The sequence below is a fragment of the Rhinichthys klamathensis genome, unplaced genomic scaffold, assembly GCF_029890125.1.
Source record: "Rhinichthys klamathensis goyatoka isolate OS25496 unplaced genomic scaffold, OSU_Roscu_1.1 h1tg000626l_1, whole genome shotgun sequence".
NCBI classification, from domain to species: domain Eukaryota; kingdom Metazoa; phylum Chordata; class Actinopteri; order Cypriniformes; family Leuciscidae; genus Rhinichthys; species Rhinichthys klamathensis.
The window spans coordinates 996,098-1,021,391 of NW_026607074.1; the positions used below are offsets into that span (position 1 = coordinate 996,098).

General features: G+C 38.9%; 2 protein-coding genes across 3 annotated transcripts in view; one reads left to right on the plus strand and one right to left on the minus strand.

Moving 5' to 3' along the window:
* Positions 1–10,001, plus strand: part of abcc6b.2 (ATP-binding cassette, sub-family C (CFTR/MRP), member 6b, tandem duplicate 2) — a 24,337-nt gene extending 14,336 nt beyond the window's left edge. The window contains exons 15-31 of the mRNA XM_056240968.1: positions 787–856; positions 941–1,067; positions 1,151–1,327; positions 4,785–4,952; positions 5,732–5,915; positions 6,016–6,088; positions 6,169–6,286; positions 6,587–6,794; positions 6,884–7,194; positions 7,284–7,483; positions 7,570–7,696; positions 7,784–7,885; positions 8,001–8,147; positions 8,232–8,390; positions 8,520–8,686; positions 8,774–8,968; positions 9,063–10,001. Of these exons, the coding sequence (XP_056096943.1) occupies positions 787–856; positions 941–1,067; positions 1,151–1,327; positions 4,785–4,952; positions 5,732–5,915; positions 6,016–6,088; positions 6,169–6,286; positions 6,587–6,794; positions 6,884–7,194; positions 7,284–7,483; positions 7,570–7,696; positions 7,784–7,885; positions 8,001–8,147; positions 8,232–8,390; positions 8,520–8,686; positions 8,774–8,968; positions 9,063–9,171 (2,642 nt within the window). The 3' untranslated portion in view covers positions 9,172–10,001. The remainder of the gene's footprint in view (positions 1–786; positions 857–940; positions 1,068–1,150; positions 1,328–4,784; positions 4,953–5,731; positions 5,916–6,015; positions 6,089–6,168; positions 6,287–6,586; positions 6,795–6,883; positions 7,195–7,283; positions 7,484–7,569; positions 7,697–7,783; positions 7,886–8,000; positions 8,148–8,231; positions 8,391–8,519; positions 8,687–8,773; positions 8,969–9,062) is intronic.
* Positions 10,002–11,227: 1,226 nt separating this feature from the next.
* LOC130076067 (multidrug resistance-associated protein 1-like) lies at positions 11,228–25,083 on the minus strand. Of its 2 annotated transcripts, XM_056240965.1 has the most exons (17): positions 24,962–25,083; positions 24,119–24,295; positions 22,506–22,673; positions 22,238–22,424; positions 21,976–22,017; positions 20,496–20,547; positions 18,650–18,788; positions 18,262–18,469; positions 17,173–17,483; positions 16,821–17,020; positions 16,578–16,704; positions 16,398–16,499; positions 12,666–12,812; positions 12,379–12,537; positions 12,020–12,186; positions 11,738–11,932; positions 11,228–11,584 (listed from the first exon to the last, which is right to left on the minus strand). In XM_056240965.1, the coding sequence occupies exons 1-17, from the start codon at positions 24,992–24,994 to the stop codon at positions 11,476–11,478; spliced, it is 2,523 nt and encodes an 840-aa protein (XP_056096940.1). In that variant the 5' UTR covers positions 24,995–25,083; the 3' UTR covers positions 11,228–11,475. The 2 variants fall into 2 exon arrangements, with proteins under 2 accessions (XP_056096940.1, XP_056096941.1); XM_056240966.1 differs by lacking the exon at positions 21,976–22,017.
* Positions 25,084–25,294: the final 211 nt, after the last annotated feature.

Here is a 25,294-nt window from a genome sequence, read left to right on the forward strand (position 1 = left end):
CTGCCAAAAAGACCCACCTTGAAGAATATTTTTGCAGTTCTAAAGACATGGCCATTTGTGCAGGCAGAAACATTCATTTAAATGCTGTAATTCAGCAAACACTACAAGGAAATTGTGCGGCTAGGAGGTGGGTGTTAGTAGTGGCTGAAATGCGTATGATGACTTCATGCAGTGGTCACTGGAAGGGGATTTTCAGCTTTGGAGCTGTAATTATATTTCTATTGCTTTTTCCACATTTTTGTGTGTTAAAGACGCATTTTAAAATGCAACTTTTTTTATATCAAAGGTCAAAGAGATTTTTGTGAGAGTGCTTGTGTCTTTCTCTCTACTTCATCAGTTGATTCGTGATAAAAATTAAGATTCATTAATTTCTGGTTAACAGGTTAGCTGATTCTTTGAAAAGACCTGACTTAATATATTTATTGCATTATAAATGTGTCCTTTTTCTCTCATGAACAAGACATGGATTTTAGAATTTATCAAGGTTTCAGTGAAAATTATTTTAGTCTATGCCTCTCACAAAGTTTCATAGACTTCAAGCAGTCCATGAAGTTCAAATGTCTTCAAAATATTTAAAATGTACTGAGATTGTGCAAGAGTTGTATAGAACACTTTTATTATAGTATATTTGTATTTTGAAGCTTGAAAACTCTCTCATTCACTGCAACTGCACTGAAAAGAGCAAGGAAAAATATTCCAAATGTATTCAAATATTCTGCAGAGTACAGAAAGTCATACAGGTTTGGAACAACATGAGCTCACCTCTTTATTTCCTTCTTTTGTCAGATGTCGATGGTGTTGTTATTGACAACGGCACTTTCAGCTGGTCTAAAGATAGTACACCATGTCTCAAGAGGTAGGTGACTTTGAATATATATTTGTAGATCCACCATTTCTAAGCATATGAAGACAATAATCTGGCAACGATTCATTTCTGCAGGATCAATGTCAAAGTGCAACGTGGTTCACTGGTGGCTGTGGTAGGTCATGTGGGCAGTGGAAAATCCTCTCTTCTGTCTGCGATGTTAGGAGAGATGGAAAAGAAAAGTGGCCACGTCACAGTTGCAGTAAATCATTCAGGAACATTATTAAAGATATATTGGCATCATTCACATATTCCACATATAATTTTAGCAGCGCTTTCTTTCAGGGCTCTGTGGCTTACGTGCCTCAGCAAGCATGGATCCAGAATGCCACTCTGAAAGGCAACATTTTGTTTGGACGTGAGAGAAAAGGCAGCTGGTACCAGAAAGTGGTGGAGGCCTGTGCTCTCCTACCAGACCTGGAGATTCTACCTGGAGGAGACTCGACAGAGATTGGAGAGAAGGTAAACATAGATTGAGAATGACTGTTACACCGTATCTGAACCAGACATGATAGAATAAAGTGTAAAGTCAAGTCACATTTATTTATATAGCGCTTTTTACGATACAGATTGTATCAAAGCAGCTTCACAGTGATAACATGAAAATAATATAACAAAGTTTGTTTCTATAAGAAAATTGCGTCAACGTCCACCTTAAGTAAGGCAGATCAATAATATTATTGAATATTAAATGTCCCCAACTAAGCAAGCCAAAAGCCAAGGCAACAGTGGCAAGGAACCAAAACTCCATCAGGTGACAGAATGGAGAAAAAAATCTTGGGAGAAACCAGACTCAGTCGGAGGGCCAGTTCTCTTCTGGCCAACAAAGGAACAGTGCATGATTCGGGCAGCATTACAAGTCAGATTGGATTGGAACATTTAGAGTATTTATCCATTTCCATCTTTTTGGAAGTCCAAGTAATCATGCCGGTATTGAGACGAGTTGTTGAGGATCAGTGGCGTCCACCATAGAGGGTCCATATCGGCGGCGTTGAGTCGTCTCTTCACAGGCTTTGTGATTGGGGCATCTGAAGTCTCCGTGAGAGGCTGGATACAAACTGGAGCTGACGAACGCCATTTTCCTCGGGACTCGCGTCCCGAGATAACAGCAGAAACGCAAAAAGGATAAATAATTAGCGTAGCTGCTGTTCATAATGATTTCCATAACACGAGCGTAGATGATAAAAACACGAAGACAGTGACTCTTGGGGGGGGTGACAGTGAGGGGGGTGACGCGTCCCAGAGTCACCCCCCTCCGTCCCCAACTCGACTCAGCCCTGCTTACTGACCTCTACATCCCTCCTGCTGCTGAGACCTAACCACAATCTCACAATCTCTCCGCAGCCCAACCATACGCGCCAACCCGTTTGACTAAGGCTGTCGAGCCCCACTGGTGCGTTAATATGCAGTTTCAGTGGCAACGGTTCCGTATGGCATATCACCTACCGCAAAACACAATATCTGCCCAACCACCCGTCATTCACGCAATATACACAGGAACGTAATGACTGTAAATACTATGCAACCTATACAAATAACCTATAGACTCTTCAAGTTTTATAATATTAAATTCATTTGATCTGATTCAGCAGTGGTATAAAAGGTAAGCATTATGTAAATGCTTGGCTAAAGAGATGCGTCTTTAATCTGGTTTTAAACTGGGACAGCGAGTCTGAGCCTCGAACAATATCAGGAAGGCTATTCCAGAGTTTTGGAGCTAAATGTGAGAACGCCCTCCCTCCTTTAGTGGACTTAGATATCCTAGGAATGACCAGAAGCTTCGAATTTAGGGATCTTAAAGAACGCGATGGATTGTAGGGCGATAGAAGGTCCATTAAATACACAGGAGCTAAACCATTAGGGATTTATAGGTCAGTAATAGTACTTTGTAATTGATACGGAACTTGATAGGTAACCAGTGTAGAGATGATAAAATTGGTGTTATATGATCATATTTTCTTGACCTAGTAAGAACTCTAGCAGCTGCATTTTGCACTAACTGTAGCTTGTTTATTGAGGATGCAGGACAACCGGCTAATAAAGCATTACAGTAATCTAGTCTCGAGGTCATGAATGCATGAACTAACTTATCTGCATCAGAAACAGATAGCATGTTACGTAGCTTTGTAATGTTTCTAAGGTGGAAAAAGGCTGTTCTTGTAATATGAAATATGATTTTCGAAAGACAAGTTGCGGTCTAGTATAACTCCCAGGTCTTTTACCGTAGAGGATAAAGTAACAGGACATCCTTCTATATTAAAGTTGTATTGTAAGTGGTTTTGTGGGTAGTTTTTTGGACCAATAAGTAATACCTCCGTTTTATCTGGATTTAGTAGCAGGAAATTGCGCGTCATCCAGCATTTTATATCTTTGAGACACTCTGTCAAATTAGATAAGTTAGTGTTTTCATCTGGCCGTGATGAAATATGTAATTGAGTGTCATCAGCATAACAGTGGAAATTAATTCCATGTTTTCTTATAATATTACCAAGTGGCAGCATATATATTGAGAATAGCAGAGGGCCTCACACCGATCCTTGCGGCACTCCATAGTCTACTGACGTTATCTTCGATTTTTCCCCATTTAAACAGACAAAATGGTAACGGTCCGATAAGTACGATCTAATCCAGCTTATTGCCTTTCCCTGAACACCAGTGTAGTTTTGTAGTCGATCCAAGAGTATTTTATGATCTATAGTGTCGAACGCAGCACTAAGATGGAGTAGAACTAGTATTGAGATACAGCCTTGGTCAGAAGCTAAAAGTAAATCATTTGTAATTTTAACTAGCGCAGTTTCTGTGCTATGATGCGGTCTGAATCCTGACTGAAATTTTTCATATATCTCATTTTCTTGCAAGAAAGAGCACAATTGAGCGGACACAGTTTTTTCTAGTATTTTAGACATAAATGGAAGATTTGAAATGGGTCTGTAATTTGCTAAGTTATTTGGATCTAATTGCGGTTTCTTAATAAGAGGTTTTATTACTGCCAGTTTGAATATTTTTGGAACATGACCTAAAAATAAAGACGAGTTAATAATATTGAGAAGAGGCTCTTCCACTACAGGCAACACTTCTTTCAGTAGTTTAGTGGGTATTGGATCTAATAAACATGTTGTTGGTTTAAATGCAATGATAAGTTTATTTAGCTCTTCCTGTCCTACAGTTGTAAAGCGGTGTAGTTGTTCCAGAGGGGCCATAGTTGAGGCTGAATCATAAGACACCATAGAAGAGTGTACATTTACAATTGTGTTTCGGATGCTTTCTATTTTCTCATTGAAGTAGTTCATAAAATCATTACTACTATACTGTAACGGAATATTTTGCTCTGGTGATGTCTGTTTATTTGTTAGTCTAGCCACGGTGTTAAATAAAAACCTTGGATTATTTTGGTGATTTTCTATTAGTTTGCGGAGATGCTCAGCCCTGGCTGCTTTTAGAGCCTTTTTATAACGTGACATACTGTCTTTTCACGCGATTCTAAAGACCTCTAAATTAGTTTGTTTCCATTTACGCTCTAGGTTACGAGTTTCTCTTTTGATAACATGCGTAGCACTGTTGTACCATGGTGCTTTAGTTTTCTCTCTAACCTTTTTTGATCTAATTGGTGCAACAATATCTAATGTACTAGAGAAAATGGTGCTCAAACTGCTAGTCATTTCCTCTAGTTCATCTGTTTGTTTGGGTTCACTGAGCAGCTGAGATAGATCAGGTAAGCTATTTGAGAATCTATCTATAGTGGTTGGAACGATTGTTCTGCCTGGTCTATAACGTGGCGCAACATGACAAATTTCAGCAGACAATTTATAGCTTTTTTTTATTAAAGCTATAAAAAAAAAAATCACATTTATTTTAAATTTCAAATATGCAGGGATACCAGCAGAGTAAAACTCCCACTACATTTCTACAATGTTCGCAGGGGCTGAATCTGTCAGGAGGTCAGAAACAGAGAGTGAGTCTGGCACGCGCAGTCTACAAGAAGGCTGATATCTATCTGATGGATGATCCCTTGTCAGCTGTGGATGCACACGTGGGTCAGCACATCTTCAAAAAGGTCATTGGACCTAATGGAGTTCTTAAAAATAAGGTAAAAATAAAATAATATGAGTAAGATAAACAGAATGTGACCCTAAAATCTAATATGTGAAATGCTACATTCTAAATTGAAGTAGGAAAATATGGTGAATCGCAATTTGAATTTGAATGCAAGTAGAATTAAAATAAACTGAAATTCAAAATGCAAAGTGTGATTTTAAACTAGAAAAGCTTGTGCTAAAAGCAAAGTTTAGATTAAAAAAAAAAGTTTAAAAAAAAAAGTTTAAAAAAAAAGACATGAACAAATGGTAAATGGACTGCATTTATATAGCGTTTTCACAGACCCAATGGCCACCAAAGCGCTTTACATTTGCCTCACATTCACCCATTCACACACTCATTCATACACCGACGGGCGACGGCAGCCATGCAAGGCGCCATCCAGCTCGTCGGGAGCAGCCGGGGTTAGGTGTCTTGCTCATGGACACCTCGACACTTGGTCAGGTGGAACCGAGGATTGAACCACCAACCTTCCGGTCTGTAGACAACCCACATGAACCACTGAGCCACTGCCGCCCCGTTATCTTCGATTTTTCCCCATTTAAACAGACAAAATGGTAACGGTCCGATAAGTACAATCTAAACCAGCTTATTGCCTTTCCCTGAACACCAGTGTAGTTTTGTAGTCGATCCAAGAGTATTTTATGATCTATAGTGTCGAACGCAGCACTAAGATCGAGTAGAACTAGTATTGAGATACAGCCTTGGTTTGAACAGGCTTAAACCAACAAACTAACTGACCCCCTTATTTAATAATGCTCCCTAAAACAGACTCGTATCCTGGTGACCCACGGGCTGAGCTTCTTGCCCCAGGCTGACCTGATCCTGGTGATGGCTGATGGAGAAATCACAGAGATGGGCTCTTATGCCGAGCTTTTGAGCAGGCAAAACGCCTTTGCTGACTTTGTTCAAGCCTTTTCTGTTAGCGAACGCAAGGAAAGTGCCACCCACAGAGGTAAGATAAAAAAGATTGAGTGCAGCTTAACAAATGACTAAACACTACAACACTATTTTCATGTTAACACGGTTAAAAATGCAGATTCACTTTGTTTTAGGGACCAGGAAATCTGTCTCTCGTCTCAGCATGACAGACTTCTCAATTGACCTCTCCCAGGAGCAACTCATCAGGTAACCAAGTTTTGAAAATGCAAATGCAACCGTTGTTGAAGAATACATATTCACCTTTCTGTCAATTTTATTTAATGAAGTGGAGACATGGGAAATGCCAGTATACAAACCATGGAGGCCATATCTGACACAGAACAGGAGAAGGACCAAGAGGAAACTGGGAGACTGACCCAGGCTGACAAAGCCCATACAGGCCGAGTAAGTTATAGAGACACATCCACAGACATTGCAAACAATGGGTAAACACATCAAAATAAACCACCATATGTAACTCAATACCAAAAGCCAGAGAATTGGATTGAAAGGTAAATTTTAAAGTTCAGCTACAGGTCAACGACAAGCGTTTCAGATGCTCTCGTGTCACCACAAAGATCTAATTTTAACCCCTGATTACAGGCCTTTGGCCTTCATTGTTCTGAACACCAAAATATAGCCCGAAAGTGCACTATATCATCCAGAGTACTGTTCCTCACACATTCTTCATAATGGGTCACACAGGTGAAGCTGGAGCTGTATGTGGAGTACTTCAGGACCATTGGCCTGGCCCTCATCATCCCCATCATCTTCCTCTATGCGTTTCAGCAGGCTGCCTCCCTGGCCTACAACTACTGGCTAAGCCTGTGGGCAGATGAGCCGGTTGTAAATGGAACTCAGGTCAACACAGATCTGAAGCTTGGTGTTTTTGGAGCTCTCGGCTTTGCACAAGGTTAAATATCCTTTATATGTCTCAACCTTCATGGAGTATCCTTGGGCTTTGTATTGTTCTTGATCATTAACTGTGATGTCGTATTGCAGGAACTGCAATTTTTGGGACTACTGTGGCTATTTCACTTGGAGGAATAATTGCATCCCGGCATCTTCATTTGGACCTTCTCAACAATGTACTTCACTCTCCCATGTCATTCTTTGAGAGTACACCCAGTGGTAATCTTCTCAATCGTTTCTCAAAAGAGATAGACGCCATTGACTGCATGATCCCTGATGGTCTAAAGATGATGCTGGGCTATGTGTTCAAACTTCTGGAGGTTTGCATTATCGTGCTGATGGCAACTCCTTTTGCAGGAGTGATCATACTGCCACTGACTCTCTTCTATGTCTTTATCCAGGTATGCTACTACAGATTGCTCAGCAGGCAAGAGTATTATAACAAGGAGCACCAGTCATTTATCTGCCATCTATTCTCCTGTGTTTTCAGAGCTTCTACGTGGCCACGTCCTGTCAGTTGCGTAGACTAGAGTCGGTGAGCCGTTCACCCATCTATACTCATTTCAACGAGACAGTTCAAGGAGCCAGCGTGATCCGGGCCTTTGGTGAACAGCCTAGGTTCATCCTAGTGGCTAACAGCCGAGTGGACCACAATCAAACGTCCTATTTCCCAAGATTTGTGGCCACCAGGTCAGATTCAGTCTTATTCATTCTTTGTTACTAGTCCTGGCCCTTCAATCTAACTCTGTACAATATCTTCAATGTTATTCCAAAAGGTGGCTGGCAGTAAATCTAGAGTTTCTGGGTAACTTGCTGGTCCTTGCTGCAGCTATCCTCTCTGTTTTGGGAAGGGCGACTTTAAGCCCTGGAATCGTAGGTCTAGCTGTGTCCCACTCTCTCCAGGTAAGGAACTCATTAAGCAAGTCAAAAAGCCATGCATGTTATTTTCTGCCTATTAGGGAAGAAGTTCTCAAGAAAAATAAATTTCAGGTAACTGGGATCCTGAGCTGGATTGTGAGGGCATGGACCGATGTAGAAAACAACATTGTGTCTGTTGAGCGAGTGAAGGAATATGCCGAAACAAAAAAGGAGGTAATGCTGGTTTAAATGCTTTGTTTTTCACATCAATTCCTTTATGCAAAGTGACCCCAAAGTATATTTTTACACTCATTCTTGAGGTCACTAACTCTGTCTTGGGTTGTCGCAGGCACCATGGACCTTCGAGGACAGTCCACTCCCGTCACACTGGCCCAGATCAGGATCCATTGGATTCCAGGAATATGGACTTCAGTACCGCAGGGGTCTTGACTGGGCCTTGAAAGAAATTTCCCTCAGTGTTAATGAGAGAGAAAAAGTAAATATAACATCTGGAGGAAATAAACACATTTAGTTTTTTTACTTTTTATTACGTACTAAGCCGTTCATCTAATCCACTCAGGTTGGAATTGTAGGAAGAACAGGGGCTGGAAAATCATCTCTAGCTCTCGGAATATTCCGGATCCTTGAGGCAGCAAAAGGAAAGATCTACATAGATGGGATAAACATCGCAGAGATTGGATTGCATGAACTGAGATCTCGTATCACCATCATCCCACAGGTACAGCTGAAAATGTAAAAATATTTAATAGCAAAGCAATGACACAAACTTAGATTTTTGTGATTTTTTCACAAAAAAAAATATTCAATGATTGAGTGCTGTAATTACAACCACCCCTTTTTGCCCAAGGATCCCGTGCTGTTCTCAGGTTCCTTGCGTATGAATCTGGATCCCTTTGATGGGTACACTGATGAGGAGGTGTGGAGATCTCTGGAACTCGCACATCTCAAGAACTTTGTGTCCGGCCTTCCTGACAAACTCAACCATGAGTGTTCAGAGGGTGGAGAGAATCTCAGGTATAAAATCTTGACAAAATTCCTCCCTCTTTATCACTTGACTAATACCTGATCTGATTGTTTCTGACTGGATATTCTGGGCTTTAGTTTGGGTCAGCGGCAGCTGGTTTGCCTGGCTCGAGCTCTCCTCAGGAAAACCAAGATTCTGGTTTTGGATGAAGCCACTGCAGCTGTGGATCTGGAGACGGACAATCTGATACAGTCCACTATCCGAACTCAGTTTGAGGACTGCACCGTTCTGACTATCGCACATCGCCTCAACACCATCATGGACTACACAAGGTGCAAAAAAAGTGCACATGTGTATTTCTAAGTAGAATACTATTGTGATTAATGACAATGTTCTAACCCGGTCCTATTCAACTGTTCCCAACAGGGTGATTGTGATGGACAGAGGGCACATCACAGAGATGGACTCTCCATCCAATCTGATCTCTCAGCATGGTCAGTTCTACCGAATGTGCCGCGAGGCTGGGCTAGTGTGATCCTGTAAAAGAACCACCGGTGACAGAATCAACTCTTCACTCGTGAGAGACTATGAAAATAATGGTGCAGAACATCTCACCAATACACCTTCTGAGACTACCTGAAACTTTTCATCACAGTACTTACCAAAGGACATGTCTTGCCTTCTCAATCAAGAGAAGCACAAAGCTCAGGATGAAGAGGTATTGTCCGTAATAGCCGTTCTACAAGAGCAGGTGTCCACATTTTCTCCAGTATAACAGAAGCGGTGTGCTTCAGCATTCTCCTGTTGAATCTTTATCTGAGATGCTAAAGGAACAGACTGATTCTCTCATGTCATCAACATTCTCATCTCAGAATATGAAGACTTGAGTAGGTCAGAATAATGCACACTTCAGATGGTCAGATAGTATGCATAGCCATAGCCATGTTCACCATCTCTCATTGCTGTCAAATTGAAGTTTTGTAGAAGATCCTGAAAAGACACCGCTATAGAACTAGTCAAAATTCTACTTGAAGGAGTTTATTAATCATCATGTCAGCACATTAAACCCTGAATTCTTATAAAGGTGAAAGATGCAAAGCTATTTATGATGTGAGAAACATCGATTCATGTTAAAAACAATGCAACAGTCATTCTTATAAAGAATTTGTCTGTTTTAATACTAGTACGTTTTCCATACTCTAAAACTTTACGTCAGTATTTATGCATTTTGTACTGTATGATAACTGTATTTTTATATATTTATAACCTTTCCATGCACACTTCATGTGTGACTGTCAGACTTGAAAATGCTATTTTTATTCTCTGAAAAGCTTAAAATAAATGTTGGTAGTATTGATTAAAGTACCGTTTTTTTGTTGTTGTTTTTTAAAGTAAAGTTTTCTTTCTCTCTCTGACAAAGTAAGAAAACAGGTTCTTAAAGTTACGGTTAAGTACAATGAGATACAAGATAAGAAAAACAGGCTATAGGCTCTTTACAAAAATTTATTCATATTTCCCCTTTACATAGCTTGATTTATGAAACTAAGTACACTTAAAACTATTGCATGTATACAAATATCAAATAATTACCTTTATGCTTACATATAAATCATACAAGTATGTAACTTTTTTTTTTTCTTCATTTAAAGTCTGTCTTTGTCAGTTCTTTAAAAAAAAATTGGCCTTGAAAAAAACTCAAAAGGCTTAAATGATCTAGAGTGGAGGAACTGATGAATGAAACAGCATGGCGCACTCAAGCTTACATTCAACAGATATGTATAAGGTATACAGCACACAGCACACAGCAATCTGCACGAAAACCTGTCCTTACAGAACTACTACAATTTGGGTATCTGAACTTAAATTGGTTTAGGATAAATCCTGCTAAATTAAAAACAATATCACCCCCACCAAAACAGGGTGGTTTGACCTTTTTTACACAAAACAATATGTGCATTCATTGTTTTTGGTAAAACGATCACTGAAAAACAATAACAGTAAACAAGGATCATAAATCAAATACGGTAGCTAAATACATTCACCAATGAAAGCAGTAGGCCAATGTAGCCTCTACTGCATGATAATAGTAAGACGAGGCTTAAGTCACCATCAGTGGGTAATACCCAGTAATAAATATGTCATATGAAAAAAATAATATTATATGAAAGAAAAGAAATATATTGTAACAGATATTCTTAAAAGTATAAATAAAGTTTAACTGAGAGAAAACAATGGCTTTATGGATAAAACTCAAATGTCTCTTTACAGAACTTTACTTTGATGATGAGAATAGCTTCAAATATTAACTTTGGCGTGGGATGAAGCCCCTCACGCTCACGGAGGGATTTCACAGCAGCTGTTTGGTCAGTATACAACTGACCATTGCATCAAAGGTACACTGCACAGAGAAACTTTGTTCTGTACTCCTTCAAGTGAAACAATGTTGCAAACAAAGGTTTTCATCACCAACTACCAGAAAACGCGTGGTTTAGCACTAAAATCAGAAGTCTTTCAAATGAAAACTGACAACAAATAAAGTGATGAAGAAATCAAACTAGTTTCAAACATCCCAAATGTTCAAACATCATCAAACAACTTCCAAAAGCAGCAAAACCTTTAAAATGCGATTGAAAAAAGGGAGGGCTACAGTAGCTGAGGAGCGGAAGAATGGAGTGGTGTCATATTCACACTTTGTGTGTGTGTGTGTGTGTGTGTGTGTGTGTAAGAGATCCAGGCCCACAGAAGAGGTACCTTCAGAGTCCATGTCTCGCCAGGTCCACCCTCCATGGGCTCTACCCAGTGATATGTCCTAGATGAACAGAGGGAGCCCCTCTAATTATTAGACCAAACCTGAGTCTTTGGCCATCTTGTAGAAAATTCCCTTCTTGGCAATTAAACTGGATGGAGAATCAAATTCTGCCATCTTGCCTTTATCGAGAACCAGCACCCTTGAGAAAAAAAAAGTATTTATTTACATAAATATTTATTAAATATTATTATATAATAACAAAACATTGTTGTTGTTTTAGATTATACATTTTTTATTTGACATTTTTGCAGATTCATTATGCCAAAAACAAAGAATAAAGTATGCAGATTACCTTGTGTAGTCCATGATGGTGTTGAGGCGATGTGCGATAGTCAGAACGGTGCAGTCCTCAAACTGAGTTCGGATAGTGGACTGTATCAGATTGTCCGTCTCCAGATCCACAGCTGCAGTGGCTTCATCCAAAACCAGAATCTTGGTTTTCCTGAGGAGAGCTCGAGCCAGGCAAACCAGCTGCCGCTGACCCAAACTAAAGCCCAGAATATCCAGTCAGAAACAATCAGATCAGGTATTAGTCAAGTGATAAAGAGGGAGGAATCTTGTCAAGAGTTTATACCTGAGATTCTCTCCACCCTCTGAACACTCATGGTTGAGTTTGTCAGGAAGGCCGGACACAAAGTTCTTGAGATGTGCGAGTTCCAGAGATCTCCACACCTCCTCATCAGTGTACCCATCAAAGGGATCCAGATTCATACGCAAGGAACCTGAGAACAGCACGGGATCCTGAGATAGTGGAGCAAGGTGGATATATATATGAAAAAGACACACAAAAACAGCATAGTTCGATTGACATTGGCAAGTTAACTGGGGAAAAAAATTATATTCTGGAAGGAAACCAACAATGTGATACCTGTATTATTGATGACAGCAAATGCGTGACTTAAATTAGTTTTTAGGTCTATTCAAGCACGATACCTGAGGAATGATTGTGATTCTGGATCGTAGCTCATGCAAGCCCAGCTCAGCAATGTTCACTCCATCTATACACATCTCCCCCTGAGCAGCCTCAATGATGCGGAAGAGCCCTAATGTCAGAGAGGACTTTCCTGCTCCGGTTCTACCCACAATTCCCACCTAAGACAAACACACAAAAACATACATACATGATTGACTTTGTAGGTGAACAGATTCCTAAATGAACATTATTTACTGATAAAGTCAAAGCATGAACAGATTTTGGATATTGAAATGGTTTCACACACTTTTTCTCCTCCCTCAATGTTGACTGAGATATCACAAATAGCCAGCTCTAAGTCCTCTCTGTATCTCAAGCCAAAGTTGCGGATTTCAATGTGACCAACGGTCGGCCAGCCAGCAGGAAGAGTTGAATTCTCCAACCTCCATTCAGCCTGTGAACAGGAACATCAATACAGCACAGACCAATCACATCTCAACAATCCATCTTTAACACTGAAACAAATGATTGAAAGTACTTTGACATGAACTGACATAACATTTCATAGCAGACATCTAATACTATTTTAATCTGCTAATTACACTACCGTTCAAACATTTGGGGTTGGTACGATTCTTTGATGTTTTTGAAAGTCTCTTATGCTCACCAAGGTTGCCTTTATTTTACAGTAAAAAAGTAATATTTTGAAATATTATTACAATTTAAAATAACTTTTCTATTTGAATAGATTTTAAAATCTAATTTATTCCTGTGAAATCTTTTTTAGCATCATTACTCCAGTGCTCAGTGTCACATGATCCTGCAGAAATCATTATGATATGCCGATTTGATGCTCAAGAAACTATTATTATTATCCAAATTTGAAAAGAGTTGTGCTGCTTATTTGTTTTGTGGAAAACGTGATACATTTTTGTTTCAGGATGCTTTGATGGATAGAAAGTTCAAAAGACTACCATTTATTTGTAAAAGAAAGCTTTTGTAACATTTAGATGCATTTACTGTCACTTCTGCTCATTTTAATGCATCCTTACTGAATTAATTACGGTAATTAATTTCTTCACACAAAAAAAAATGATTGACCCCAAACTTTTGAATGCTAGTGTATACAATTAATGTAACGTGTATGTAATAATTATAAAGGAACATAGCATATTTGTACTTAAAAAAAAAAGTCACACTGCAGGTCCATTTGTAATGATCTAGTGAAGAAATTATTTTTTTAGAAATAGCAAAAGACAAATGGTAAAAAATGACCAGTTACAAGATCTCAGATATACACATTCCCTTTATACATTCATATACATTTTGACCTAAAATCCTCATAATGGCAAAAAAAAAAATCATGTTTCAATTACCCAAATTCTTTCTGGAAACAAGTGGATCATCTTGTAGACATACAGTCGTGCTCAGAATTACTGGTACCCCTGGTAAATATGATCAAAACTGGCTGTAAAAAAAATAAATCCGCATCGTTCATCCTTTTGATCTTTCATTAAAAAAATTGGCAAAATTCTAAATCACATTATGAAATAAATGTTTTTCTCCAAAACACGTTGGCCACAATTATTGGCACCGTTTAATTAAAGCTGCTGTCCGTAGCTTTTTTTGGGTTAAAACTTATCCAAAATACATATTTGATAAAATACATAACCAGCCAGTGTTCAAAACTATCTGCTTGCCTTAGCTCGATGCAAAACGGTAAGCTTGTAATAATGTTTTTAATTTTAGTGGTACTGGTGGATTTCCGCGGGAGATTCGAGCATGTCTTTGCGTCATTACGTCACATCTGTACACATAAAGAAGGAGTCTCGGCTAGTATAAGCTATATTGCGTGTGAGGATGTTGGAGGTAGAGATTTATAGCCTTTTCTCACAGCACTTGATATAATTAAACTTATCAATTTGATGGCGGATCCAGAAAGGTTCAAACGACGATCATCATCAGTGACAACTAGAGACTCACCCGCTGTAACATGCAAAAGACTTCGTTCGGACTTCGGAGTGGCTACAGAAAAAAAGAGACTGCAACCGGACCGATGCGAAAACAAGGATAATATCGGAAGGACATTACATGATGTAGTCACGCAATGCTTGCTGACGTTGTTAACATTAACAATTAGAGAACATAGTATAGCTACTTTGCACGGTTTTGAGTGAAATGATAACTTATAAGCAATTGTTAGATTTAATCAGCGCGATTTACTGCAATGTCAGAACCAGAACAAAAGTGAATGTTTCTTACTAGTTCAGATGACATTTTCCGGTGAAAATTCTTATGTTGGTCATACTTCCAAAAAGAATAATCTGTGATTCTGAATGACAATATCCACATCGGCGCGGTGACTGACAGCTGCACACTCTCCTCAAACACTGTGTTCATCCGCGCTGTGCCGTGTCGAGGGTGTTGAACTACAACCCGCGTAAAGTTGATAATTCCGCGAATGACTGCAATTGCAGATTTCGAACAGAGATGGCGACAAAGAGGAAAAATGCCGGACTGCAGCTTTAAATATTTTTTGCAATCTCCTTTTGCCAAGAGAACAGCTCTGAGTCTTCTCCTATAATGCCTGATGAGTTTGGAGAACACCTGACCAGAGATCAGAGACCATTCCTCCATACAGAATCTCTCCAGATCCTGCAGATTCCCAGATCCATGCTGGTGCTTCTCTTCAGTTCACTCCACTCATCAGGTCAGGGAACTGGGACGGTCATGGCAGAAGCTTCATTTTGTGCTCCGTAACAAATTTTTGTGTTGATTTTGATGTTTGTTTTGGATGGTTGTCCTGATGGAAGATCCAACCACGGCCCATTATAAGATTTCTAGCAGAAGGCGTCAGGTTTTGATTTTTTATCTGTTGATATTTGATAGAATCCACAATGCCATGTATCTGAACAAGAAGTCCAGGACCTCCAGCAAAAAAAAATAGGCCCACGACATTAAAGATCCAACGGTTTATTAAATTGTACACATGGGGTACTTTTTTATCCTTGTGTGCACCAAACCCATCTAGCGTGTTTGCTGCCAAAAAGCTCTTTTTTTAGTTTCATCTGACCACAGAACCCTGTGCCGTTTGAAGTACCAGTCATGTCTGACAACTGGATTTGCTGGAGTTTTTTCTTGGATGAGCGAGGAAGATTTTTCTTGAAACCCTCCCAAACATGTGGGGATGTAGGGGTTGTTTGAATATTTTTTTATAGGCTTTCTGAACCCAATCAACTAATCTCTGCAATTCTCCATCTATGATCCACAAAGAGTCTTTGGCCACTCAAACTTTCCTCCTCACCGTCCATTAAGGCAATATAGACACACGTCCTCTTCCTGGCAGATTCGTAACATCTTTAGTTGATTGTAACTTCTTAATTATTGTCCTGATGGTCCAAATGGGGATTTTCAACTCTTTAGCTATTTTCTTACAGCCACTTTCTATTTTGTGAAGCTCAACAATCTTTTGATGTACATCAGAACTATATTCTTTGGTTTTACTCATTGTAATGGATGATTACAGGAATTTGGCCTTTGTGTTTCCTCATATTTAAACTCCTGTGAAACAACAAGTCATGGCTGGACAATTTCATGTTCCTAGTCCTCCTGGTGTGCTAAAAAAGGTAAACATTAATGGGAATATACTTCAGAGATATTTTACTCGTAAAAAATTCTAGGGGTACCAATAATTGTGGCCAACGTGTTTTGGAGAAAAACATTTACTTCATAATGTGATTCCCCCCCCCACTTTAAATTATTTTACTTCAATGAAAGGTTAGATTTTTGCCAATTTTTTTGAATGAAAGATCAAAAGGATAAACGATGCAGATTTATTTTTTACAGCCAGTTTTGATCATATTTACCAGGGGTACCATTAATTCTGAGCACGACTGTAAACTATTCCCCGCCCCTCCCAGTGCGCTAACTGTCCTTATCTCTCTAGTACAGAGTGAGATAAGGAAACCAGGCTAATCACAGATTGGACTCTACAGAAGTACAGAATCGTCAAACACAATCTGCCAGCTGGTGCACTGACCTCTTTCTCTGTGTCTCCATATTCCTTCACCCTCTCCACCGCTACTATGTTAGTCTCCAGCTCAGAGGACATCCGCACCAACCAGTTCAGAGATGCTGTGACCTGTGTGAAATACAAGAATAGTAAGAACTTGGATGGACATCTGCCTTGTATCTCAGCATTTGTAGGTGTCAGACTGACCTGCAGCGCATAGGAGATGGAAAGCCCCATGATTCCTGGACTCAGACTGTCCCTGGCCATCACAGCAAAAAGAGCTGCAAATGTCACAATACAGTTCCCCACAAACTCCAACCTCACCGCCAGCCATCTCCAAGACACAGAGGCACAAAGACACACAGAAAACTTCAACTTTCCAAACAACAAAACACTAATATATCTAAGTAAATGAGACCTAAAACCTAGTGCGGTTCTGTGAGTTCTCACCGGTTAGCTACAATGCTGGGGAAATAAGCTTTTTGGTTGTGGTCCACTCTGCCGTCACTCTCCCTGATAAAGCGCTGCTGCTCTCCAAATGCTCGGATCACACTGGTGCCCAGCAGAGTTTCATTGAAGTGTGTGTAGACCGGAGAGCGGCTCACAGACTCCAGTCGTTTCAGTTGCCGGGAAGACGCCACGTAAAAACGCTAACAAAGACGGAAAGACACATTAGAGCAGCAACTCTCTATCTCAAATCTTTTCTATTTAAATGTATACTACTGCTACAACATTGTATTTTGCCCTAAAGAGTTGCTAGCCTATACTAACAAGCATTCAGAAGGTAAAATAACTGACTGACCTGTACAAAGAAGTAGAGCAGACCAAGAGGGGGGATGATGGCGGCTACCAGCGGCGTGGCGATGAGGATGACAGCACATGAGCCCAGCACATTAAACAGTGACCCCATGAACATTTTTATGATGCTAGGGATGACCGAGTCAATGGTGTCTGTCTCTTTGGAAAATCGATTGACCAGGTTGCCGCTGGGTGTGCGTTCGAAGAAAGACATGGGCGATCTCAGGACATTGTAGAGCATTGTCTGGTGCAGGTAGCGGGAGGCTAAGATCCCACCAATAGACACTGACACAGAATAGCAGAACACAGCAATGCCTGGCACAGAGAGAAAAGAAGAAGAAAAAAGTATAAAAAGCTGGCTTTTCAGAATCAAACTAGTTTCTGGACCAATTTACTAAAACAATAATCCATAAAATATACATTTACATTTAAAAAAAAAAAAGTAAAACAAAACAACATTTGGAAACAAATAGGATGTTTAATTGTAAAACCCCACATTGCATTACTTTTAATAATAGGGGCTGTAATTTAACATGTTTGTATGTTTAATTTGACCACTGGTAAAAGTTTGATTGAAAACATTTCTTACACAATTTTATCATTAAAAATTAATTCAAACATTTTCATTTCAAAATATTGTTGTTTTTTACAAAATACTACCATTATTAATTGGCAGCGCTGATGCAATAGACATTTAAAAAAAAAAAATTATATTTCGAATTTATTGACTTTTAAACGAAATTCTTGAACTGAAATATTCATGTTAAACTGCAACCTCAAAAATGGTTGGCTAAATGGCTTATATATACACATACATACCATTTTTATATTTTTATTTTTTTCAATTAGAGCAATTCAATATGGTCTTTGGTCTCAAATACTTTTATCTTAGTATTCCAAATAGCTATGGTATGTGCATATATCCATACAACTACATCTAAAAGCTTTACTTTGGTAAAACTTTTAAAGAAGTTGTGTAATGCACTTGGACCTTGAGTACAAGTAGCCAAATTAATAACAGTTTTCAGGAATTTAAAATGTGAATTTATACAATCAAATGCAACCAACTGAAAGTCAGTTCTTTTAAAATCACCTTGTGAGAGTCCCAGGCCTCCATACACCCCTAAACGCATCTCTCTGTTGGGCTGGGTGTTGTTGATAACAGGGTCATCTGTCCAGAGACTGAGCCAGTAGTTTGAGCCCAGAGAGGACAAATGATGACAGAAGAACAGAAAGATACTGAAGATGGACAGGGGCAAGCCGATAGCCTTCATGTACTCCCAAAACACAGATAGCTTCACCTGCACAACAAACATCATTCACTAAATCTCAGAATCAAAAGGAACCAGTCAGCTCAAGTGAGACACAAATTAAGCCTTGACATGATTTTGAGAGAAACTATTGACCATAACCAAAAACAAATAGCATGTCCTCAGGGAATCATGCTCTCACATCCTGACATAGAGACGGTGGATTCATACCTTGCCAGTGTTGGCTTTGTCTGCTTCGGTCAGTCGGGCAGATTCTGCAGATTTGGTCTTCTTTGCAGCATCAGCATCGTTTGGTTCAGTCTTCTGTGTTTTACCTGTCCCGGCTGCATTTAGAGAGTTCTGACTCTCTCTACAGGACACAGAGAAACACCAGGCTAGTTGATAATGTCAAAATATTATTAGTACTTTAAACGTTAAATGGTTGTTACATATTATACGGTGTCCTAATCAACCTTAACACAAGTCATTTTAGAATCTAGCACATATGAGCGAGTGCACATATCTGATGCATTGGTTTACATGGTTTCGTTTTGGTTTTAATTTTGATGGACAGAATTTAAAAATTCATGAGAGATGTAGCAATGACTTATTCACTGATTCATGATTTGGCCACAACAGTTCTTCTCACGGAGAAGGAAATTATCAGCGAATAACTGGTCGCAATTCGTTTCCCACACAAAGCTGTCATATGACTTCAAAAGACTTATTCTCCTGATACCAAAGAAAGAAAAAGTTGTCATTACATTGTTTAGAACATAAGAAACAATTGGAGAAAAAAAATATTTCATTCATATGTCAACGCTATGTCCACCAGGACTCACTTGTTTAAAAAATAAAAAGTCATTAAATTACATGTATATAGGCAAAAATAATGGGATTTTTTTCATTCACCAGTCAATTTTTAGGTTTCAGGATTTTTTTTTTTTTTACCAAACTTTGTATAAAGATTATTCTTAAAATTCTGAAAAGCCCTGAATGTGCTCTCTACGGGACATCCAGACATACAATGTGACATGTATGGTGTCAGAGAAATTCACTAAAATGTACCGGTAATGTCCACTACAGTGGACAAAAGTCTATTCCTGGGTCCAGTGGCGGCTGCTGGTCTTTCAAAGAGGGGAAGCTAATTTTTTTGGGGGGGAAAATACTAAGTAATAGTTACTGTCCTTTTACTACACCAATCACCGTACAACTAAGGTTACTGTGGTAAAAGCATGGTAAGTCTTGTAGTTACACTGCATTTACAACAAATGAAACATTAAAACTACCAATAATGTGGTAAAAGCATGGTAATCAAAACTTATTACCATGCTTTTTTGTTAAACTGAAACAAGGAATGTGTTGTATAATTGGTATTTGCTTGGAGAAATTGCTAGCCAATTTTCATCATACATTTCACACAAGAAATAGTTTGCAGCAGTTTGTCTTTCGACTACACTTTCAAAATCCGCGATGGGACTGACTGAATGTCAGCGACCGTTTACTGTACAAAATCGCTGTCAATCAAAAGGGGATGCAGTCCTCCAATCATCACGCAGAAGCCCGGAGTCCAGGCCAGCCCACTCCTCCATTCACCCCCAGAGACGCTGAGCGCCCGTGAGCGGGACATAATCGCAGCCTTTATCCAATGACCGTCTAGTTTCGAAGCACTGAAAAAAACTGTTCAAAGCAGCCCCATTGAAGTCAATGGACGCTCGGCTTCAACGGGGAAATGCACTATGACGCTACGGTCATGTATGAGGAGGAAATCGAGTCAGCCGACCTGCTATATGTAGCTGATTCTGAACTAACTCGTCTTCGAGATGAACGAATTTTTAGTCAATAAAATGTTAACACAATAGTACATATTCGACCATTAATTTTTTGACATTATAGGGGAAGCCGAGCTTCCCTTGCAGTCTTAAAGAAATCCCCACTACCTGGAGGATATACAAAATGCAGCGTACAAATCAAGACAGAAAAATTTACTCGCTGCAGGTCCCGTCGCAACAGGTCTGGAGACCGTCTTTATTCAGAACAAAGAAATGAGTTAGAAAAGACATCAGCAATTCCTTACCCCAACAGGGCAGCAGGACCCCCATTTTCGAGTCCTTTCCGTGGGACTGCATCTGTGCGGATGAGAAAATATTGACTAAATCAGACAGAATTACATAAATCTTCCTACATGCTTCATGCCATTCCATGTCCATACCACTAACAGAACTCAACCTTTCTCTCTATTATCTATAAGTCACGTAATTCAAAAGCGCCTATGCAACAACACAATTGTTTGCAAGAATTTTTGTAATCAAGCAGCAACTACAGCATCAGTGTGCCCTTGAATACAAACATCTATATTTAAAATAGCAGTAAAAGACAATAATAATTTGCTTTAAGCAACCACATCTCTAAGGCCAGTTGAACGAGAGACAGCCTAACGCTAAAGCAATGTTTTTAGGCTCAGAGGTGTGGGTTACAGTTAGAATAATCACCAGCAGGCTGCGCTGTAACAGTGCCGAGCATCTCAGACACAAGTAAGACACAAGACTGGTGAAGGTCAAAGGTTGAAGCACATTCACAGTGCTCCATTCTAGCAGAGTGATGAGTGTAAATGTCCTACACATACTATAAGACCTTTCCCTGTGTGTCTGAAATGAAATTAGCTTATTTACAAATATCATGTGCATCAAATATAATACCTTATATACTTTTGTATTTTATATATTTAAATTACTTCCGAACATTTCATTAAAAGCAGCATGTGAAGGCAATGCAATGTTGAATTAAATGTTAAAATACAAATGTATAAATGTTCGGGGTCAGAAAGATTATAAAGAAATGTATACTTTTATTCAGCAAGGACACATTAAATAGATAGAAAAATGATAGTATAATAGAATTACAAAATATTTAAATTATCCAACTATTTCTATTTATCAAAAAATACATTATCATACTTTCCAAAAAAATATTAAGATGCACAACTGATCGTAATAAACATTGATTATTTCAACATTGATTATAAGAAATGTTTCTTGAGCAACAAACCAGCGCATTAGAATGATTTCTGACGGATGCTAATTCAGCTTTGTAAATTTGCCATCACAGGAATAAATTACATTTTAAAATATTAATTTAAAATTGTAATCTCACAATATTGCTGTTTTTTCCTCTATTTTCAATCAAATAAACTTTTGAATGGTAGTGTAAGCTCTCAAAAATTCTCATGAACGCATGTTTATGTTGTGTGCATATTATGTAATTAATGTAGTAACGTAGTCAGTCACTTCATTGTTCAGCTCTCAAGTAGAACTGTGATCCAGTGTGAAACTGTGAACTTCATCAAAATGGAGCACAGTGCAAGGATGTGCAATAGGTAAATGTATGGTTGTGAGCTAAAATCCAATGGTAATGAAGTGGGAACGTACTAAGGAATCTAACTCAGTCTACACCTCAAATATTTCAGACCTGCATAATAAGCCCTACTCTAACATGCAGTACATGCATTGCAGACCTATTCAATTTATATGGCCCGGGGACCAATTACACCCTCAAACCTTCATATTTCCCTTTTTCGTCCTCTGCCTCCCCTCCCTCTTCTGAAGAGCCAACAGAGGGGACACAAAAAATAGGAACACATGGAGATGAAGACATATATACACACAGACAAAGAGATTTATCTCTAGACATGGATTACATAGAGGGGGGAGAGATCACACGCAATGTGAACAATAGTAATCATTCAGAGGAAATGGCTTTGTGAAAGGACAGATGCATGAAAGCATAAAAGTAGTTCAGACATGATGAGGCTAGCCTCACCTCCCCCTGACGACTCCTCCTCCTCCTGCTCTGTGTTGGAGTAGATATGCAGGAACTCAGCGAAGGCACCCTGTCTGCTCAAAAGCTCGGCATAAGAGCCCATCTCTGTGATTTCTCCATCCACCATCACCAGGATCAGGTCAGCCTGGGGCAGGAAGCTCAGCCCGTGGGTCACCAGAACCCGAGTCTGAAAAAAGCACCATGCGTGATGTGAAATGTCTATAAGAGATGTATACATATTTGGATAATGCATGGGAAATGGCCTTACTCTGCCCTGTAGCAAGCCCTGAGGTCCGATGACCTTCTCAAAGATGTGTTTTCCTACATGAGCGTCCACGGCGGAGAGCGGGTCATCCAACAGATACACAGCACAGTTGCAGTACACAGCCCTGGCCACACTCACCCGCTGTTTCTGACCTCCAGACAGATTCACACCCTAAAATTACAGCGTCACATGATTAACCCAATTATCTGTTAGTATATATTTAAGGCAAGACACCACAGGTGAATTTTTAATTAAAAGAAATCACCATACTACCCCATTTATTAATCGTAATACATTAACACAATTGTTTTGTTTTCCAAGTTTTATGAAATGTTCTGTTTTAATATGCATATGATGCATTATCTAAATAAATATGCACTAATTTGCATACATTTCTAGTACAGAAATCTGAACTTTGTATAAAGCTAGGTTTAAAAATCTTTTTTCGTTTTGCTGACATATTAGAAGTAAAAGTTTTGGATTTTGGATGTCCATTTTAATCACTCCAAAAATCAGAAAATACTGTCAACAGGCACAATGTTCACAATGTTTTTAGGAATACAATGTTACCAGATATGTAAGTGCTACTGAACTGGAGATTTCCGGCTCTGTGGAGGAAAAAAATGACCTTTGCGCGATTATGGGTGTAACTTCCGTTAAGCTGTAAACAATCAGTGAAAGGCTCGCTCTACGAACACAATATGTTAAAAAAGAAGGTCACAATGAGATGACTTTATTCTACTCACCCTTCAACCATCGAACATTAAAAGGACATTTAAAAGCATCAACAAGGTACTTTCAACAAACCATGAATAACCCCAAAAGTGCGATTCTTTCCACAGCAATAACGGACGGGTTAAATATCACTGTAGTGATATATATCTATTATGTAACATGCGTTGCCTTAATCAAAAATGTTCATTAACTTCAGCATTGCGTGCTACTATTTCAAAGTGATTTTCGTCATTTTGACAGATAATAAATTGTATTTACCTGTGAAAACAAACATGGAAAGAGGCGTGAAGATAAAAAGAAAAACGAGAGATTCTTTGTGCATGGCAGTGAATTATTAATGGGATATATGGTAAATTAAATCGGGAAATGTGCAGTATATGTTGTCTTTTTTCATTCTATTACAGTGGAATGCAAAGGGAAAAAAGAAAATAATCCTGAGGAAAAGAATGCAGTGACTGAAAAGAACTCTTGCCACAAATATTATTGTTATAACATGTCATGTTAAAATGCTAAGTGTCATGTTATTCTCATGATGTCTGAAAATGAATCATGAAGGAAAACTGACGGATCAGCTTTATTTGTAGGGCAACCTTGTGATTTAAAAAGATTCGTTTCAGTGTTTTTGAATGGAAGTTCCACCCCATAATTCAAAATGCAGTAAGCATATCAGGAATAAGGTGGATAAATCACCTATAAATGATGTGCTGTAATTTAAATCTAGAAGATGAGTAATAAAACGAACACTTAAATGTGCATACTGCATGTTTTGTCTAGTCTTGACTGTTGCATTACAATCAGCCTTTGATGGTATGTAGCTTCAATCACTATTCTATCGTACTTGGTTAAGAGAAAATGTAAGAATCATTCTAAAATCTGTTTACCTTCTCTCCAATCTCCGTAGTGTCTCCTCCAGGTAGGACCTCCAGGTCAGGTAGGAGAGCACAGGCCTCCACCACTTTCTGGTACCAGCTGTCTTTGGTTTCCCGTCCAAACAAGATGTTGTCTTTGAGGGTGGCGTTTTGGATCCAGGCCTGCTGAGGCACGTAAGCCACAGAGCCCTGAAAAACACAGTCAGACACTCAATGTGTCTCTTTATTATCCCTTTATTACAGTTATCCAAATACACAGAGGGTTCCAGAGGGATCTTATTTTTTATTTAAACCTTAAATGTCATTAAGACATTGTCTTTAAGAAATCAAAACAAAGAAATTTATGACATACAATGGATAACAAGTATTTCAGATTCTGCACCATTCTAAATCAAATAAGTATATTGGGGACATTGATCATGTGACAGTCAGATGTTCTTGCTTCCATTGAAGCTTAAGATGGCTTTTTGGATAATTTTCAAATCATGAGGAGTTTATGCAGCTCAAGTGCTGCTGTCATTAAAAGGGAAGAAATCAAATACTGAGACATTAAGAAATTCAAGCTCAAATTTCATTACATTTATGTGAAGCTAATTTAATGTAGACGTAATAAAATATGATCATTTGTAATCAAATATGATCAATTATGAAATATTTTATGATCATATATTTAATATAAAACATTAATATATGTAATAATATAGTCAATTACATTTAATACAAAATAATAATGCAAAATATAAGCATTTTCAGCAAATATAAGCCCCAGTGTATATTCTGTTAAACTTAAATACAACATTGCACTATATATTTAAAAGAGCCACTGTTTTCAGATATGTAGCTTGACTCGATTACCTTGATTGACACATTTCCTTCTTGCTTCTCCATCTCACCCAGCAAAGCTGAAAGCAGAGAGGATTTCCCTGAACCCACATGCCCTACCACAGCAACCAGCGCCCCCTCAGGATACACACATTAATCCTGGAGAGGGAGAGAGAGAGAGAGAGAGAGAGAGAGAGAGAGAGAGAGAGAGAGAGAGAGAGAGAGAGAGAGAGAGAGAGAGAGAGAGAGAGAGAGAGAGAGAGAGAGAGAGAGAGAGATAGAGAGATAGAGAGAGAGAGAGAGAGAGAGAGAGAGAGAGAGAGAGAGAGAGAGAGAGAGAGAGAGAGAGAGAGAGAGAGAGAGAGA